General features: G+C 41.8%; 2 protein-coding genes and 1 pseudogene across 3 annotated transcripts; 1 reads left to right on the top strand and 2 right to left on the bottom strand.

The window, feature by feature from the left end:
- Nucleotides 1-2,755: 2,755 nt before the first annotated feature.
- Nucleotides 2,756-5,905, top strand: LOC147301847 (uncharacterized; annotated as a pseudogene).
- Nucleotides 5,906-10,053: 4,148 nt separating this feature from the next.
- LOC147301846 (L-selectin-like) lies at nt 10,054-10,944 on the bottom strand. Of its 2 annotated transcripts, XM_086283192.1 has the most exons (2): nt 10,415-10,944; nt 10,054-10,309 (listed from the first exon to the last, which is right to left on the bottom strand). In XM_086283192.1, the coding sequence occupies exons 1-2, from the start codon at nt 10,942-10,944 to the stop codon at nt 10,204-10,206; spliced, it is 636 nt and encodes a 211-aa protein (XP_086139318.1). In that variant the 3' UTR covers nt 10,054-10,203. The 2 variants fall into 2 exon arrangements, with proteins under 2 accessions (XP_086139318.1, XP_086139317.1); XM_086283191.1 differs by having other exon boundaries at nt 10,054-10,944.
- Nucleotides 10,945-15,027: 4,083 nt separating this feature from the next.
- On the bottom strand, nt 15,028-16,807 carry LOC147301845 (macrophage mannose receptor 1-like). The gene has a single exon (XM_086282849.1). It carries the CDS (start codon nt 16,763-16,765, stop codon nt 16,025-16,027), a length of 741 nt encoding a protein of 246 aa, XP_086138975.1. The 5' UTR covers nt 16,766-16,807; the 3' UTR covers nt 15,028-16,024.
- Nucleotides 16,808-17,667: the final 860 nt, after the last annotated feature.

Below are 17,667 nucleotides of genomic sequence, written 5' to 3'. Positions count from 1 at the left end.
TAAATTACGTAATAACTACAACAGAAAACTTACCTTTGTGGAAATGTTTGGAGCAGACTAACATGTGAGCAGTGTTGGGGAGTAACGGAATACATGTACCGCCGTTACGTATTTAAAATACAAAATATGAGTAACTGTATTCCGTTACAGTTACCGTTTAAAAAGGTGGTATTCAGAATACAGTTACTTTGTTGAAATAAATGGATTACACTGCGGTACTTTCCTGTTTCATTTCGTCGCGGGTCAGGACTGTTTGGGTTTTGTTTGACAGCTGTTGTTCCAGGCGGCAGCGTTACGGTTGCCATGGTTACAGGGCGACGCTCTCTCTCTCTCTGCGACTGTGTGTTTCCTGGGTGAGAGAGCGCCTTTTCGTTGTTGTTGTGCTAAGCTAACAGGCAGAATGCTACAAGCATAGCTCTAAAGAATGTAGCATCATGGGCAGTGTAGTCCGTGTTGCAGGGAGAATGGACTGCCATACACGTTATGGGTCTGTGAGCGCGAGGAGGGAGAAAAAGGGGAGTGGAAAGGTACGAGTTGTCATCAAGGAAAAACGGGAGCTGGAAGCATGTAAATATAATAATAACCACTTCAGCCAAGAAGAGTGCCTGACGAGCCCAGTTGTAAGTAAGCTATTAAGACTCGACTGTACACCGTGTTCGTGTTTTCCTCCGAAAACAATAAGTTCCGTTGGAGCAGCCTTTCAACGCCTCTCTCTGTCTCTCGCAAGAAAAGTTGACCCACACAACAAAGTAAAGCTATTTTTCGGCCACGAGCCGACAGGGACCCCGCCGTATTAGTCAGAGGTCCCTTTACTACAGTTCGGAGTCGCGGACCTTCAGTAATAGTAATAAATCACACAGCAATAGTACATTCACGTTGTTGTAAAAAGCATGATAATATATTAAGTAATCCAAAGTATTCAGAATACGTTACTGTCATTGAGTAACGTAACGGAATACGTTACAGAATACATTTTGGGGCATGTATTCTGTATTCTGTAATGGAATACATTTTAAAAGTAACCTTCCCAACACTGCATGTGAGCTGGAGTGTTCTGAAACGTTATATTTGGTCTTCGAATTGCTGCAATCCAGGCCATCCGTCGGTTCTTTGTTACTTCAGAAACGTGGCTTAAACAATTTCTCTTCCACGACGTAATCCGATAACAACTGATCTCTTTACCCGTCTGCTTCCCGTGGCTGTCATGCGACCGGCTATTGCAGTTAATAATACAACAGCTTCTTGCAATTTTTTGTGTTTCTTTTTATTGCTGTGTGACTGTTTTCATGTGAAAGCCTGCAGTGCTCTAGTACCGCTTGCCACCCATTCCCAGAATCCTTTGCGGTTATGCCCCTGAATGACGTCACATTTTCAATCTCTATAGGAAGAGGGCCATGTGACACGTCAAACTTATTGGTAATGTCACAAGAAAAACAATGGTGTGCTTGCTTTCAACATAACTTTATTCTTTCATGAGTTATTTACAAGTTTCTCTTTGTTCACAGCCATTGGCATGTCGAAGAGGTTAACACGTGAGGAGCGGATCGAAATCGTGTTGATATCTGGTGAATGCAGTAACCGGGTCATTGCAGCAGATTTCAATGCAAGACACCCTACGAGATAGGGCAGGGTATTGTCACTGATTTCTAGAATCGATTCGATTCCAATTCACAAGGTTCTGAATTGATTCGATCCACGATTGGATTGGATTGGATTCAATTTAATTCGATTTGAATCTGGGCAATTTTGCCTCCGACAGTCAGAAATATTAAAATTCAGATCAGTAAATTTACATCTTTTTGTATCTATAAAAAGGAAGCTGAACCTCGCAAGACTTTATCAAAGGTGTAAGCGTCACACCAGATGCCTTTGTGTCAAAGTAGCTGAAGATAAAACACAGAAAAACATGAAGGTGATTTTCCTTTTATTAGAGACACGGCTAAGAGTTTTGCATAATTTTTAAAAATGTTACATTTGTTCAGTAGCGTATTGAATGGCAGAAATTAGGTTTTCTTTTCAGAAGTAAAAGGAAAAAAAACAGCGGCCGACAGCGCTGTAAACAACAGTAGACTTGTGCGTAATTGTGATGTGCGGATCGATCCTGAAATATCGATTCCTCCAATACCAATCATTTATGTTCTAGAATCGATTCTCACATTAAAATATCGATATTTTAGTACTTTAGAGCAAATTTGTAGTTTGTAGTGGGTGGCTGTAGCTCAGGTGGTAGAGCAGGTCATCTACTGATCGGAAGGTTGGTGGTTCGATTCCCGGCTTCACCTAGTCTGCATGCCAAATATCCTTGGGCAAGATACTAACCCGAAATTGCTCTCCGATGCATTCATCGGAGTGTGAATGTCAGTTGTGCTTGTGTGAATGGGTGTGAATGGGTGAATGCACAAGTTGTGTAAAGCGCTTTGAGTGCTCAGAAGAGTGGAAGAGCGCTATATAAGAACTAGTCCATTTACCATTTTATCAGGAACACAGTGGAAAGAAAGTATAACATATTGTAATGACCTGGCTGGGGTTGTTAGCCAGATGCATTCTGGGTATTGTGTTGTCTGTGTTTTCTATCGTTCTGCTAGTTCCTATGTGTTTGATTCGCGTGTCAGCCAACCATGCCAATTCAACCCACTCCACAGAACACACATCAACTTCACTGTGGCTTACATTAACATAACACTGACACAACATGCGAATCAAACACATAGGAACTAGCAGAACGATAGAAAACACAGACAACACAATACCCAGAATGCATCTGGCTAACAACCCCAGCCAGGTCATTACAATATATATTCGGATTGTCTACATTCAAAGGAACTACTTCCTCTTCCGCCTTTCATAGTCATGTGCGAAATATGTGCCTTGGCGTGCGCACTCACAACAATGGCTGAGCGTAATTGTGTGAACGTATTTTATCTCCACAAAAAGCTGAGGCGTGGTTTGCGATACATGTGGCAAAGAAGTGCTCCAAGAGTGAGGTGTTGTGGGCATACTAGGGAGACATTCAAAAGGGCTGTTGGGGGGGGGGGGGATACATTTTACAGGGTTTATTTATCGGATAAAATAGGTTAAATGTCCCCGTTATTATTGGCCGGCCCGGAAACAGCGGGGGTGTCCAAATTCAGAGGCTGCTTCCACCTGAGGACCCGGAAAGCCGGGTAGTACGTCACGAGCTCCCTCAGTGGAGTGAAACTCTGCCGTCGGCTCCTTGCTATCTAAAATATAACCGGGCGCTGGCGTAAACTCTTCTGTTTAATCTTTTTCTGTTTGACGTTTATTCAGCTGTGTGAAAACCCCGGAGGAACCCTCCCGAGGGATTAATACAGTTAAATTGAATTTAATCTAATCTAATAACTTTAATCTCAGCCAAACCGATTTACTCACGGACAAATAAAACACTGAAAAAGCCAAACAATAACATTTTTAAGTTATCAAAGTGACTTATATATCATGTTTAACCCGAGTGGTGAAAGACCGCGGGGGTTTGAAAACGATGTGTCGGTCGGCTCAGATATTTGAAGTTTACACAGCTACATTCTCACCTGAAAATATGTTAAAAAAAATTTTGCGACCCAGAAAGAGAAATAAGAGTAATATTAAAACTAAGTCGCTGCCGCCATTGTTGGAAACTGGAATTGGCTGGGCCGCGCTATGAATTCTGCGATATGGTTTTTTAATTTTGTTGTCCGGGTGGAAAATCTGGAAAAATTCGGGAGAATGGTGGCTCCGGGAGATTTTCGGGAGGGGCACTGAAATTCGGGATTCTCCCAGAAAAATCAGCAGGGTTGGCATGTATGGTTGTGGCAACATCACTAACCTTGTCAAACACCTCAGAGTAAATCATATCACAGAATATGAGGCGCGTATGTTGAGATGAACTGAAGAGGAGGAGAGGGACAGGTGCTGCTAGGGCGAGACAGACGTTTCTCATGGAGTCCTTTAGTGCTGCAGGCAGGCAAGGTGTTCAAATAGACTTCAGGTTTTTTATTTCTATATGATGAACTCTGCATTATTAAGTGATAAGAACAAGTAATCTGATGTCCTGTAATCATTATGACGCTATAATTTGAGATACAATAAATAAAATACGTTTTTGTACAAAGTATCGTATTGGATCAGTATCGTCGATGCCACCCTGAATATTACTTGGTATCGGATCGGAAAGGAAATCAGTGGTATCGCACATCACTTGTGCGTAACAAGCAAGCGAATAATGCAGAAAACAGATTTTTAGACGGGAAACTGTTCTTGAAGTACACTGAGAAAGAGAGAGTGAGCTGTGCATGAAGTGTGATTTTATTGTGGTGGAAGCAAAACAGCAAAAGTCAGAGGGAATTCATGACGATGTTTACGTGAAGCATAGTTTGGATCTTTCAGCCCCGACCGTGTCCGTGCTTTTGGGTGAGATAGGCGACATCTCACTGATTCTGATCCGCGGGTCCACGCTGTGTGTTTACTCCTTTGAGCAGAATCCGTGTACCTGCTCTCATTTACTGTTTTAGCTGTTTGGTCGTTGTCAAAATTTTCTGAGGTTTCACCTGAGATTCTGGTTTTTAAGGCAAAACAAATTTATATTAAAAAATTGATTCAGGATTTTAATGAATCAATATCACGTTATCCAAGCCAGAATCGATTGTAATCGATAAATCGATTATCAAAACCCACCCCTACTACAAGACCACCCATCTCCCATGCTACAGTCAGCAAACTGCTTGCTAAGTTTCGTGAAACTGGTTCAGTGTTGGATTTGCCAAAATGTGGACGCAATAAAACTGTTACTAATGAAGAAACATCAGTGGCTGTCCTAGCTTCATTCAGCAAGAGCCCACAGCGTAGCACTCGCCGCATGTCACTGGAGAGTGGCATTAGTCGAACATCCCTTCGGCAGATATTAGCTACTCACAAATGGCACCCTTACAAACTCCAACTACTGTAGCATCTTTTAAAGGCATTAGAAAGCTGCTGATATTCTACCTAATCTTGTGATCATTGCACTAGCCGTAGCTCAGCCGCAACAAGAAGTGGTCATTCCTATATTCAAAGATCACCTCTTCCGAAAGAAGCGAAACCTACTAACAAGGTTATTCACATGGTGTGGAACAACTGAAGATGATGGAGACCAACTACCAGATACTAAAAATATTTCCAAAACACTTTTACAAGAGTTTGAGCTAATATATTTCAAATACTGGGGGAAAAAAATTACCATCTGCTGTTAGTGGCAATTCTTTTGAGGCTGATGAAAAGGAGTGTGCGAGCACTTATTCATGCTGTGCTCTCACATGCTGCAGAAAAGTCCCACTACAAACCACCTGTTCCACACCACAACTTACTCTTTGACAACATGTTGTCTGACGTCAGGATCAAAGACCTGCATATAGATGAAAAATAAATTAAATAGGATTGATGAGGCCATTTACCAAGAGCTCCATAGCAAAACATTTTGTAAATAAAAACATTTACTAATGTTACTGAATGACCGGGACCCAGTACCGGGAAACAGATCCATATAATTAAAAGCACTTGATCGAGTCTATGCAGAATCCAGCCCTGAGTGCGGCTGAAAAGGTTAAAAAAACAGGTCTTCTGTGGAAATCTGTATCGAGAACTTGGTGAAGCATGTCATTCAAAATGCTGACTCGTCCTGCTCTTCTGAAAAAGCCGATGCCATCTGGCCTAGAATTAAAAAAATTCAAATCCCTGCTGAAAATGGTAAATTCTCACTAATATGGTGTACAAGTCTCTCATTGAGAAATGGAAAGACCCAGATGTCATACTGACATTAGACCACAGATACGTTTAATAGCTCATTATTAAGGTCTTCAAAGAGTATGCCATCACTATATTGGAAAGTCAAACTTTCATCAGAAGCTTCTTTTCCTCTGTGGGTCAAGCTTAGGGGTCACACACAGACAAAACAAATGAATCCATCAGGATTGCCTGTAAATATTTATTTCAAATTATTTGGACCATGTAAGTGTATTAGTTGACATCAAAGTGAGCCTTTAAATTGCCTAACAACAAACAATTCAAACAAGGCAATTTATTTCACATCCAGTGAATCATTTTAAAAACCCCAAGACCGGTTTGAGGCAGATGGCCACCCCTCACTGAGCCTGGTTCTGCCAGAGGTTTCTCTCTCACTCATTCACACACCGGTCATGGCAAGCTACATTGTAGCCACAGCTGCCCGGGGCTCACTGACAGAGGCGTGGCTGCTGGACACTGGCCATGTTCACCCCGATAATAAGAAAAGTCTACAGCTTGTTGAATATTTTATTTATTTTTGTGTAAACATCAAATGTATGTCATGTCTATCATATCTATCAGTCACACAGATGGATAGATCACAGGGGGCTGTGGGTGATGAATTAATTATAAACATTTTTGCTTCTAAATATATTAGACAAAAATACTCTTACACAGTAAATGTGTTTGGGACATCTTTAAACAGGTATTCTGTATTTAAACATTTACATATATCATATATTGATCAATGGTCATGACAATTTGCATTTTAATGACAAGGAAACTGACCTCACAGCCCATTTTTCTTCAGTGGTGTTAGTTCCAGTCATTATGCAAACCCGCTGTTTATAGAGTTGAGGAAACCTTTTCTGTCACTTGGATGAGTGACGAAACGTTTCTCCCACTGAAAACGCTACGTCCAGATGAACAGAATCAACTTTTCGGGATTAGTAAGAAAAAGTAAATCAATTTAGTAATTACAACCAGGTGACTTTTGTAATCTAAGATATTTGTTGCTTAAAGATTGGAGATTGGAATGTTGCTGGAAATGTTATTAATAATATGTAGCTGTGTAAGTTACATTAAGTATAGCAGAGATGAATTTGATATTAAGCTGATGATGCTTAGATTCATTGACTGAATTCCACCTCCATACTATCTAGTAAAAAGACAGCATAAAGAGTGTACTGTCAGTGTAGAGGATGGAACAGGACAACTCATGAAACATCTGCTTACATTTTGTTACCTTCAGTTGTGTAACTCCACAAACAGCAGTAAACCTCGGAGCAGCAGCAGCCAAGATCAGGTGATCAAAAATAAATCAATCAATCAATCAAATCAATTGAAATTGTGACACTAAACTGATTTTGGATTTTGGAAAAGAAATGATGAAACAGTATTTATAATATCAGAATCAGAATCAGAATACTTTATTGATCCCTGGGGGAAATTATTTTTTGTTACAGTGCTCCATTTTAAACCAACATTAAGACAAGACAGACAATACGCTAACTAAGAATAGTACAATATATACATATATATACATACATACATACATAAGTCACTTATAAATAAATATTTGGAAAAGAAACATGTGTAGCTGTAGCAGCAAACAGTGTGTTAAGTGGATGCGTTGTACAGGGAGATGGCCACAGGCAGGAATGATTTCCTGTGTCGTTCAGTGGTGCTTTTCGGTAATCTCAGTCTCTCACTGAACGAGCTCCTGTGGCTGACCAACATGTCATGGAGTGGGTGGGAGGTGTTATCCAACATTGTCTTTATCTTGGACAGCATCCGCCTCTCCGACACCACCTTGAGGGAGTCCAGCTCCATCCCCACAACATTGCTGGCCTTACGGATCAGTTTATTAAGTCTGTTGGCATCTGCGACCCTCAGCCTGCTCCCCCAGCATGCAACAGCATAGAGGATCGCACTGGCCACCACAGACTCATAGAAAATCCTCAGCATTTTCTGGCAGATGTTGAAGGACCTCAGTCGCCTCAAAAAATAGAGACGACTCTGGCCCTTCCTGTAAAGTGCTGTGGTGTTTTTAGCCCAGTCCAGTTTATTGTCAATGTGTACTCCAAGGTATTTATAGTCCTCCACAATGTCAACACTGACCCCCTGGATTGAAACAGGGGTCAAGTGTTTCCTGGTCTTCCTGAAGTCCACGATCAGTTCCTTGGTCTTTGCCACGTTGAGCTGCAGATGATTCTGCTCACACCACGTGACAAAGGAGTCGACCACAGCCCGGTACTCTGTCTCATCATCCCTGCTGATGCATCCAACCACCGCAGAGTCATCAGAAAACTTCTGAAGATGGCAGGTCTCTGTGCAGTGGCTGAAGTCTGTGGTGTAGAGGGTGAAGAGGAAGGGGGAGAGGACAGTCCCCTGTGGTGCCCCTGTGTTGCTAATCACCTTGTCAGACACACACTGTGGGAGACGTACATATTGTGGTCTTCCTGTCAGGTAATCAACAATCCAGGACACCAGAGAAGCATCCACCTGCATCGCTGCTAACTTATCACCCAGGAGGGTCGGCCTGATGGTGTTGAAAGCACTGGAAAAGTCAAAAAACACGACCCTCACAGTGCTCGCCGGCTGGTCCAGATGGGTGTAGACACGATTGAGCAGGTAGATGATGGCGTCCTCTGTTCCGAGACGAGGCTGATAAGCGAACTGAAGGGGATCCAGATGTGGTCTTACTATGGGTCGCAGCTGGTCCAGGATGAGCCTTTCCAGGGTCTTCATGATGTGGGAGGTCAGTGCCACGGGCCTGTAATCCTGGGGGCCACTGGGACGAGGCGTCTTTGGTACAGGGACGAGGCATGATGTCTTCCACATCACCGGGACCCTCTGCAGACTCAGACTCAGCATAAACAGTTTATGAAAGACTCCACACAGCTGGGGGGCACAGGCCTTGAGGACAAGGGGACTCACTCCGTCTGGTCCAGCAGACTTGCCTGAGTGAAGTCTCCTCATTTGCATCTCAACCTGGTATTGAGTGAAGGTGATGGGTGGGGGAGGGGTGTCAGGAATCTCACAGGAGGCAACATGTGAAGAGAGAGGCTGGCACAGTGGTGTGGCTCTGGATTCCAGGCTGACTGCAGGTGAGGTTGTGGGGGTGGGAGCAGACACTGTGGTGTCGAATCTATTGAAAAACAGATTCAACTCGTCGGCTCTATTCTCACCTCCCTCAGCTCCCCTGCTGTTGGTTGGCCTGAATCCAGTGATGGTCTTCATGCCCCTCCACACCTCTCTCATGCTGTTCTGCTGGAGTTTCCACTCCAGCTTCCTCCTGTAATTGTCCTTAGCCTCTCTGATCTTGTCCTTTAGTAACACCTGGACCTTCCTCACCTCCTCTTTGTTGCCCCCTCTGAAAGCCCTCTTCTTGTTGTTGAGGAGGGCTTTGATGTCCTCAGTCACCCACGGCTTGTTATTTGGGTAACAATGAACAGTCTGAGCTGGAACAATGGAGTCGGTGCAGAAAGTTATGTAGTCTGTGATACACTCAGTAAGCCCATTGATGTCCTCGGCGTGAGGCTCACAGAGTGTTTCCCAGTCGGTCACCTCGAAACAGCCCTGTAGTTCCGCTATTGCCTCCTCTGACCACCTCCTAACAGTCCTGGTGGTCACAGGTTCCCTCCTCACAATTGGCACATAGCGGGGGGTGAGGTGAATCAGGTTATGATCTGACCTACCAAGTGGGGGGAGGGAGGAGGAGCTGTATGCATCCTTGACGTTAGCATACAGTAAGTCTAAAGTTTTCTCTCCCCTGGTGGGACAGTCCACATATTGTTTGAATGTTGGTAGTGTATTGTCCAGTGATACATGGTTGAAGTCACCCGAGATCACAATAAAGGCACTCGGGTGCTGAGTCTGTAGCCGAGCTATGGCAGAGTGGATAGTGTCACATGCAGCTGTGGGGTTAGCAGAGGGGGGAACATAAACAGCCACCAAGATGACGTGAGAGAATTCCCTGGGTAAATAATACGGCCTGAGTCCAACAGCACACAGTTCAGTGTCCAGGCAACAAATCCTTTCTTTGATTGTTATGTTGGCAGGGTTACACCACCGGTTGTTAACTAAAACAGCAAGCCCACCTCCTTTACGCTTACCGCTAGCGATGCTGTCCCTGTCCGCCCGAACAGTGTGGAAGCCTTCCACGGAAGCATTCTCATCGGGAATGACCTGGTGCAGCCATGATTCGGTGAAACACATCAGGCTACACTCTCGGTATTCCCTCTGACTCCGTACCAGTGCTGAGAGCTCGTCGATTTTATGGAAATATGATGGAAAGGTGACTTTGTCATGCTCACACGATCGAAATGAAACTAGATTAGACATCAAGAGGGAAAATACAATTAAATAAAATATATAAAACACAGATTTGTGCTAACCGTAGGTAAATAAAGGCTAATTCAAATGAAGTTGGCAAAGTAAACTACTTTAGTAGCAAACAAAATGTAGTCTGTCCTCACAGTCACGAGCCTTCCAAGCACCCTTATTGGCTCCTGTCACCTGTAGGGCTCCACACTTCATATTGGGTTGTGGACACATTGGTTTTCCCCCTTGACCCCAGGCCTCGTAGTCCATCTCCTGCCCATCCACCCAGAGCCAGTCCCCAGGCAGGAAACGCAAGCCAATCCAGACGATTTCAGTGGTGTTAAGTGTGTTCAGCTCTTTCTGGATCAGCAGCTTCTCGGTCTCAGATGCCACACTGGCCAGGTCCTTGTAGCGCTCTCTGCAGTACTCCAAGGCTTCCTCCCAAGTCTTTTCCTCCATCACCACTTCTGCACTGTAGCAGAAGAAGGTTGTTTGATACAATAGGGTTGCATCGTACCACTTGCTTTCCTGCATACAGCCACGATCTTCATTACCCTGACAGTTGTCAGGTTGATTTTCCGCCCAGAAATTCCTGGACACCACTTCACCTCCTGACCATCTCCAGTTCTCATTACCTGGCAAATTTCTCACCAGTCCTATCCAGATATGGTGAGTGACATTTCTGGAGAGCTGCTTTAGTTTGTTGACATCCTTCTCAGTACTTACAGGGGCCAGGTCTGTGTAGTTCTGCCGACAGTAACTCTGAGCTTCAAGCCAATCCATTTTCTGGTCAACATAAATGTACTTGGTAAGCGTTCCAGACAAATTCAGCAAGAGCAGGATGAAGGTGAAGAGTTTATCCATTGTTGTCGTCTTTAGAAGAATCTTTCATAGCAACGAGGAGCCCAAGACGTTTGTAAGATATATGCTGGAGATGTGAGCATGTCATAAAGTATTTGCATAACAGGACATCCCTTTTATTCTAAGAACCTATTTGCTTTCAGCAGTAGGGACACAGACTTCTGACTTATACTTGTTCAAGCAGCTCATGTATTTATTAGTCATTGTAAAATGAAACTGGACTAAGGTGGATTTTTAAAGTACAAAACAATTTAAATGAAACTTTCATCTCATAAATTAAATTAAAGTTTTTGAATCTGGTTAAATCTTTTATTTTAACTTCAACTAATTAAACTACTTCTAGAGGTACACATATTTTCTCCTCCCATTTACGTATAATTATCTCAAAAGTGTACAAAGTTGTAAATATAAAACATTCATAATAGCGTGAAAGTTCTACTTACTTTACTACTACATATTATAGCATCTTGTCAAATCCATGAAAGTGAAAGCTTGTTTAAACATAAGCAATTTAATTCGAGTTCAAATTAGTTACTGTTAAATGTATTCAGCTATAGTTAAAGAAAGAGATTCTAGGTCAGGTTATTTACTTTATTTCATATTAACTGAGCCTAACCATAAAAATGAGTGACTCAGTTTATTTCATGATCATTGTACTTAAACACACTAATGAGAACCACAAGGAGATTACTTTGGGAAATAGTTTTCTTTCAGGGATCCCCAAAAACACTGAAAATATACTGTGGACAGCCAAGCCACAAACCACACCCAACCACAACACATACACAAGATGAAAAAAACCACAAGGTTATCGGGACAAGTTAAACAAATTTTTATTTTCCATAAGGCAAAAATGAAATGTTGCTTGGTTCACATCAGACAAGAAAATCATAATATTCAGGAAGAAGGCAAAGTCATTTTTCATACCACTGCGTCAGCCCCCTTGGAAAACAAATGGAGAGGTCAAGAAAGCAAATTCAAAGAGGAATGAATAAATATGTAATACAAATGGTTTATTTGTTTGTTTTTCTGAACTGCTTTTTGTTCTGCTTTCAACATTTTTGCTTTAATTCTGTATATTGCATCTTTGTCTTTTTATATGTAGAAGTGGCCAGTGGTCTCATTATACTGTAAACGTCAAATGTTTCACCCATTAAATACTTTTTGAGGATAGTGAAGATTACATCGCAGAGTTTGTATCTAGGGGTCCAAATGATTGGACTCTGAATGGTACTCATGGCCATTGATTATTGTCATTGATCAATGATCATTGGTCACTGATGAATGGTCTTTAATCGGTGGTCTTGAAAATTTGCATATTAATGATCAAGAAGCTTGCCTCACACCCCATTGTTCAGCAGTGGTGCTGGTTTCAGTGATTATGCAAATGCATTGTTTATAAGGTTGGGGAAACCTGCATTTAGCTGAGACTGAAGAAGTCACTTGGATGAGTGATGAAATGGTTCTCCCACTGAAAACATTATGTCCAGTAGTGATGGGAATTCCGGCTCTTTTTAGAGAACTGTACGGTGGCCCTGAGAGGCCAAACAGACTGCAACTTCAGACAACACCTGCAAAAAGAAAAACGCTGGAAAACACACAAAACACAACAGAAATAGGAAAAAACACAATGGAAATTTTTCTGGGGAGACAACCCGACGGACCAGTTGCACGAACCAAAACATGCTAACAAGTGCGCTGGGACTGGGAGACACTTCAAAAAAGTGGAGGAGAGGTAAATGTGTTGTAATTATAGGATTCCAATAATACTACAGATATCTGGAATATAGATACATGTTTTAGTTCATGCAAGTGGTGTGTATTTGTGAGCATTTAAACACTGCAGAGAGTACAATTAACAATATTTTGTCTAAGTCCCCCATTGTAGAAATTCATTTCACCGAAACAATAACGTGGTGCACAGTGTGACATTAAAAAAGCGCACACCTTTGACGCTGCGTTTTCTCCGTTTTCCTCGTCCACACGTGAATGCAAAAACTGAGTTTTCGAAAATATCCACCCTGGCAGGCGTTTTTAAAAATCTCAGTTTTCAGTGACCGAAAACGCCGTTTACGTGTGGACAAAGGTGCAAACGCATAGAAAAATCTCAGTTTTTAAAAATACCCGGGTACGTGTGGACGTAGCCTTAGAGCCTGAGTACCTGGCCTTCTTTCAGGTACTAGGTGGCGCGCAGGAGAGTATTCAACACGAGAGGACTTCAATGCTCACCTGGGCAATGACCGTATGACCTAGAGGGATGTGACTGCCAGGAACGACCTGCCCAATCTGAACCCAAATGGTGGTGACAGGTTAATCAGATTTTGAAGTTGCTTTAGGCACTTTGTGATCAACAAACAAATTATATTTTGTTTCAGAAGGCAAAGTAGTTTTTCATAGTAACTAATTAAAACCATTAACCTAAATACTGAGAACAGACTTTACATCGTTTTCAGACCCCTGTGGTCTTTCGCTACTCAGGTTAAACATGATATACAAGTCACTTAGATAACTTAAAAATATAATTGTTTGGCTTTTTTCAGCGTTTTATTTCTTTCTAAGTAAATCGCTTTGGCTGAGATTAAAGTTATAGTTTTCACATCTGAATAAACGTCAAACAGAAAACTGGTTAAACAGAAGTGTGAGGTTGTCGAGAATTTACTCCAGTGTCGTGTTATTTATTAGCGAGAAAGGAGCAGATGACTTAGTCTATTAAACTCCACCGAGACAGCTGGTAATGCAAATCTGAAGGCTAGACCGTCCCATTTCACAGCCTCGCACTTCCGGCCTTCTCGGTCTTCGAAGGAGCCGGCCCACGCAGACCACGAAGGCCGGGTCTCCCGAAGTGTGCGGCCTATGAATTGGGACATAGCTTTTGTGTGTGTGAGTAAGAGAGATAGTGAGAATGTAAAATATTATCTGTTAATGATATAGTTGACATGATGTTGCATACTCTATGCTATTAATTTTAAAACTGAAGTGCTGCTAATTGAACAGTATGTGCTGTAATGCATTAATACAATGTACCAGAATAGAACAGAATGGAATAATACAGTGAACAGGAGCAATGAGAAGTATGCAATGTAATGATGAGCACTCCTAAAGATCTGCAGAAAGGTTCACAGAATCATTTTCCCACTGAATCGACAGGGTAACTCAAAGCCATCAGGTACCATTCTGAGCAGTAGAGGGCAGCGCAGACTGTCTATTGACATCATGTATAGATGCTGCGCAATGGAAGTATTATCTTTCCTATGTATTGAGATAAAAATAATGGAGTCAAACTAACTTACAACAACCTAGAAATTTGTATAGAATGTTCTTCCCACAAACAAAGCTTCAGGTATTTCATTGGTGACTTTTATGTTGCAACAAGTCTTTAGTAGACTATAGCATAATGGTAAATGGCCTGTATTTGTATAGCACTTTACTTAGACCCTAAGGACCCCAAAGCGCTTTACACTACATTCAGTCATCCACCCATTGACACACCGGTCATGGCAAGCTACATTGTAGCCAGGGACCCAATACCACTGACGAATGTTCTGTAAATATTTATTTCAAATTATTTAGACCATGTAAGTGTATTAGTTGACATCAAAGTGAGCCTTTAAATTGCCTAACAACAAACAATTCAAACAAGGCAATTTATTTCACATCCAGTGAATCATTTTAAAAACCCCAAGACCGGTTTGAGGCAGATGGCCACCCCTCACTGAGCCTGGTTCTGCCAGAGGTTTCTCTCTCACTCATTCACACACCGGTCATGGCAAGCTACATTGTAGCCACAGCTGCCCGGGGCTCACTGACAGAGGCGTGGCTGCTGGACACTGGCGCCACCGGGCCCTCTGACCACCACCAGTAGGCAACGGGTGAAGTGTCTTGCCCAAGGACACAACGGCCGAGACTGTCTGAGCCGGGGCTCGAACTGGATTACAAGACAAACTGCCAACTCTTGAGCCATGTTCACCCCGATAATAAGAAAAGTCTACAGCTTGTTGAATATTTTATTTATTTTTGTGTAAACATCAAATGTATGTCATGTCTATCATATCTATCAGTCACACAGATGGATAGATCACAGGGGGCTGTGGGTGATGAATTAATTATAAACATTTTTGCTTCTCTATTGAGGCATGCAAATAATCAACTGTAAATGAGTTTATAAATATATTAGACAAAAATACTCTTACACAGTAAATGTGTTTGGGACATCTTTAAACAGGTATTCTGTATTTAAACATTTACATATATCATATATTGATCAATGGTCATGACAATTTGCATTTTAATGACAAGGAAACTGACCTCACAGCCCATTTTTCTTCAGTGGTGTTAGTTCCAGTCATTATGCAAACCTGCTGTTTATAGAGTTGAGGAAACCTTTTCTGTCACTTGGATGAGTGACGAAACATTTCTCCCACTGAAAACGCTACGTCCAGATGAACAGAATCAACTTTTCGGGATTAGTAAGAAAAAGTAAATCAATTTAGTAATTACAACCAGGTGACTTTTGTAATCTAAGATATTTGTTGCTTAAAGATTGGAGATTGGAATGTTGCTGGAAATGTTATTAATAATATGTAGCTGTGTAAGTTACATTAAGTATAGCAGAGATGAATTTGATATTAAGCTGATGATGCTTAGATTCATTGACTGAATTCCACCTCCATACTATCTAGTAAAAAGACAGCATAAAGAGTGTACTGTCAGTGTAGAGGATGGAACAGGACAACTCATGAAACATCTGCTTACATTTTGTTACCTTCAGTTGTGTAACTCCACAAACAGCAGTAAACCTCGGAGCAGCAGCAGCCAAGATCAGGTGATCAAAAATAAATCAATCAATCAATCAAATCAATTGAAATTGTGACACTAAACTGATTTTGGATTTTGGAAAAGAAATGATGAAACAGTATTTATAATATGATGGAAAGGTGACTTTGTCATGCTCACACGATTGAAATGAAACTAGATTAGACATCAAGAGGGAAAATACAATTAAATAAAATATATAAAACACAGATTTGTGCTAACCGTAGGTAAATAAAGGCTAATTCAAATGAAGTTGGCAAAGTAAACTACTTTAGTAGCAAACAAAATGTAGTCTGTCCTCACAGTCACGAGCCTTCCAAGCACCCTTATTGGCTCCTGTCACCTGTAGGGCTCCACACTTCATATTGGGTTGTGGACACATTGGTTTTCCCCCTAGACCCCAGGCCTCGTAGTCCATCTCCTGCCCATCCACCCAGAGCCAGTCCCCAGGCAGGAAACGCAAGCCAATCCAGACGATTTCAGTGGTGTTAAGTGTGTTCAGCTCTTTCTGGATCAGCAGCTTCTCGGTCTCAGATGCCACACTGGCCAGGTCCTTGTAGCGCTCTCTGCAGTACTCCAAGGCTTCCTCCCAAGTCTTTTCCTCCATCACCACTTCTGCACTGTAGCAGAAGAAGGTTGTTTGATACAATAGGGTTGCATCGTACCACTTGCTTTCCCGCATACAGCCACGATCTTCATTACCCTGACAGTTGTTAGGTTGATTTTCCGCCCAGAAATTCCTGGACACCACTTCACCTCCTGACCATCTCCAGTTCTTATTACCTGGCAAATTTCTCACCAGTCCTATCCAGATATGGTGAGGGACATTTCCGGAGAGCTGCTTTAGTTTGTTGACATCCTTCTCAGTACTTACAGGGGCCAGGTCTGTGTAGTTCTGCCGACAGTAACTCTGAGCTTCAAGCCAATCCATTTTCTGGTCAACATAAATGTACTTGGTAAGCGTTCCAGACAAATTCAGCAAGAGCAGGATGAAGGTGAAGAGTTGATCCATTGTTGTCTTCTTTAGAAGAATCTTTCATAGCAATGAGGAGCCAAAGACGTTTGTAAGATATATGCTGGATTTGTCAACTTTGCCATTCAAAAATATTTGCATATCAGGATGGCCCTTTTATTCTGAGAACTCGTTTGTTCTCAGCAGCAGAGACACACACCTACTGCTCACATGTACTTCGTCAAGTAGCTGATTTATCAATTTATTAATCACCATAAACTAAACAGTGCAATAAAAGTTGGACGAAATCTTCAGCTCAAATGTCCTATGATGGCTCCTGAGTCGTTGAGCCAGTGCTTTGAGTTTATTCTCTTATGTTTTCAGTCCAGAGTTTTTGTATTAATATCCAGTGGTTCTTTTAAATTATGTTTTGGATAATTTTTTGATTTCTTTGTTATTATTTAGTCATTGAGCTTCAGTTACTGTCTGTTTTATATTTGTATTCTGCTTTGGGTTTTTAGTTTTTTTCTCTTCCTGCTTTCCTCAGCCTCCTTCTGTGTTTGCTGTATCCAGTTAAGTTTCCCTCTGAGTAGTTGTTATGTTTTGTCACTTCTTGTGTTATTTTGCATCATCTCATGTATTTTGTGTTCAGTTTGGCTTCTTCTTGCAGTGTTCTTTCGTCCTAAATACCCCATATAAACATTTAAACACTCAGTTTCCTTCTGTTCCTTGCCCTGCTCTCTCACACTGTATGCTCCTTGTTTTTTCTTTAATCCCTCAGTTTTGCATCTCTGGCTGTGTCTTAGCTTTGCTTGTATTTTTACATGAGCTTCAGCAATAAAGCTGTCATTTGAGTTCACCACTTGTCTTCAGAGTACTGCATAGCGAGTCCTAAATCTGCCTCCTGTAGCATATTTTGTTTCATTTGGAGCTTCAAAAAAAAAAAAAATCGGTTAGTGATA

Source organism: Aulonocara sp. 'chitande type north' Nkhata Bay, linkage group LG23 (genome assembly GCF_057382095.1).
Source record: "Aulonocara sp. 'chitande type north' Nkhata Bay isolate Kocher_YH1m ecotype deep benthic linkage group LG23, A_spYH_male_GT1.1, whole genome shotgun sequence".
NCBI lineage: Eukaryota > Metazoa > Chordata > Actinopteri > Cichliformes > Cichlidae > Aulonocara > Aulonocara sp. 'chitande type north' Nkhata Bay.
The sequence above is the reverse complement of the archived record's forward strand: the minus strand, read 5'-3'. Positions and strand labels throughout refer to the sequence as shown.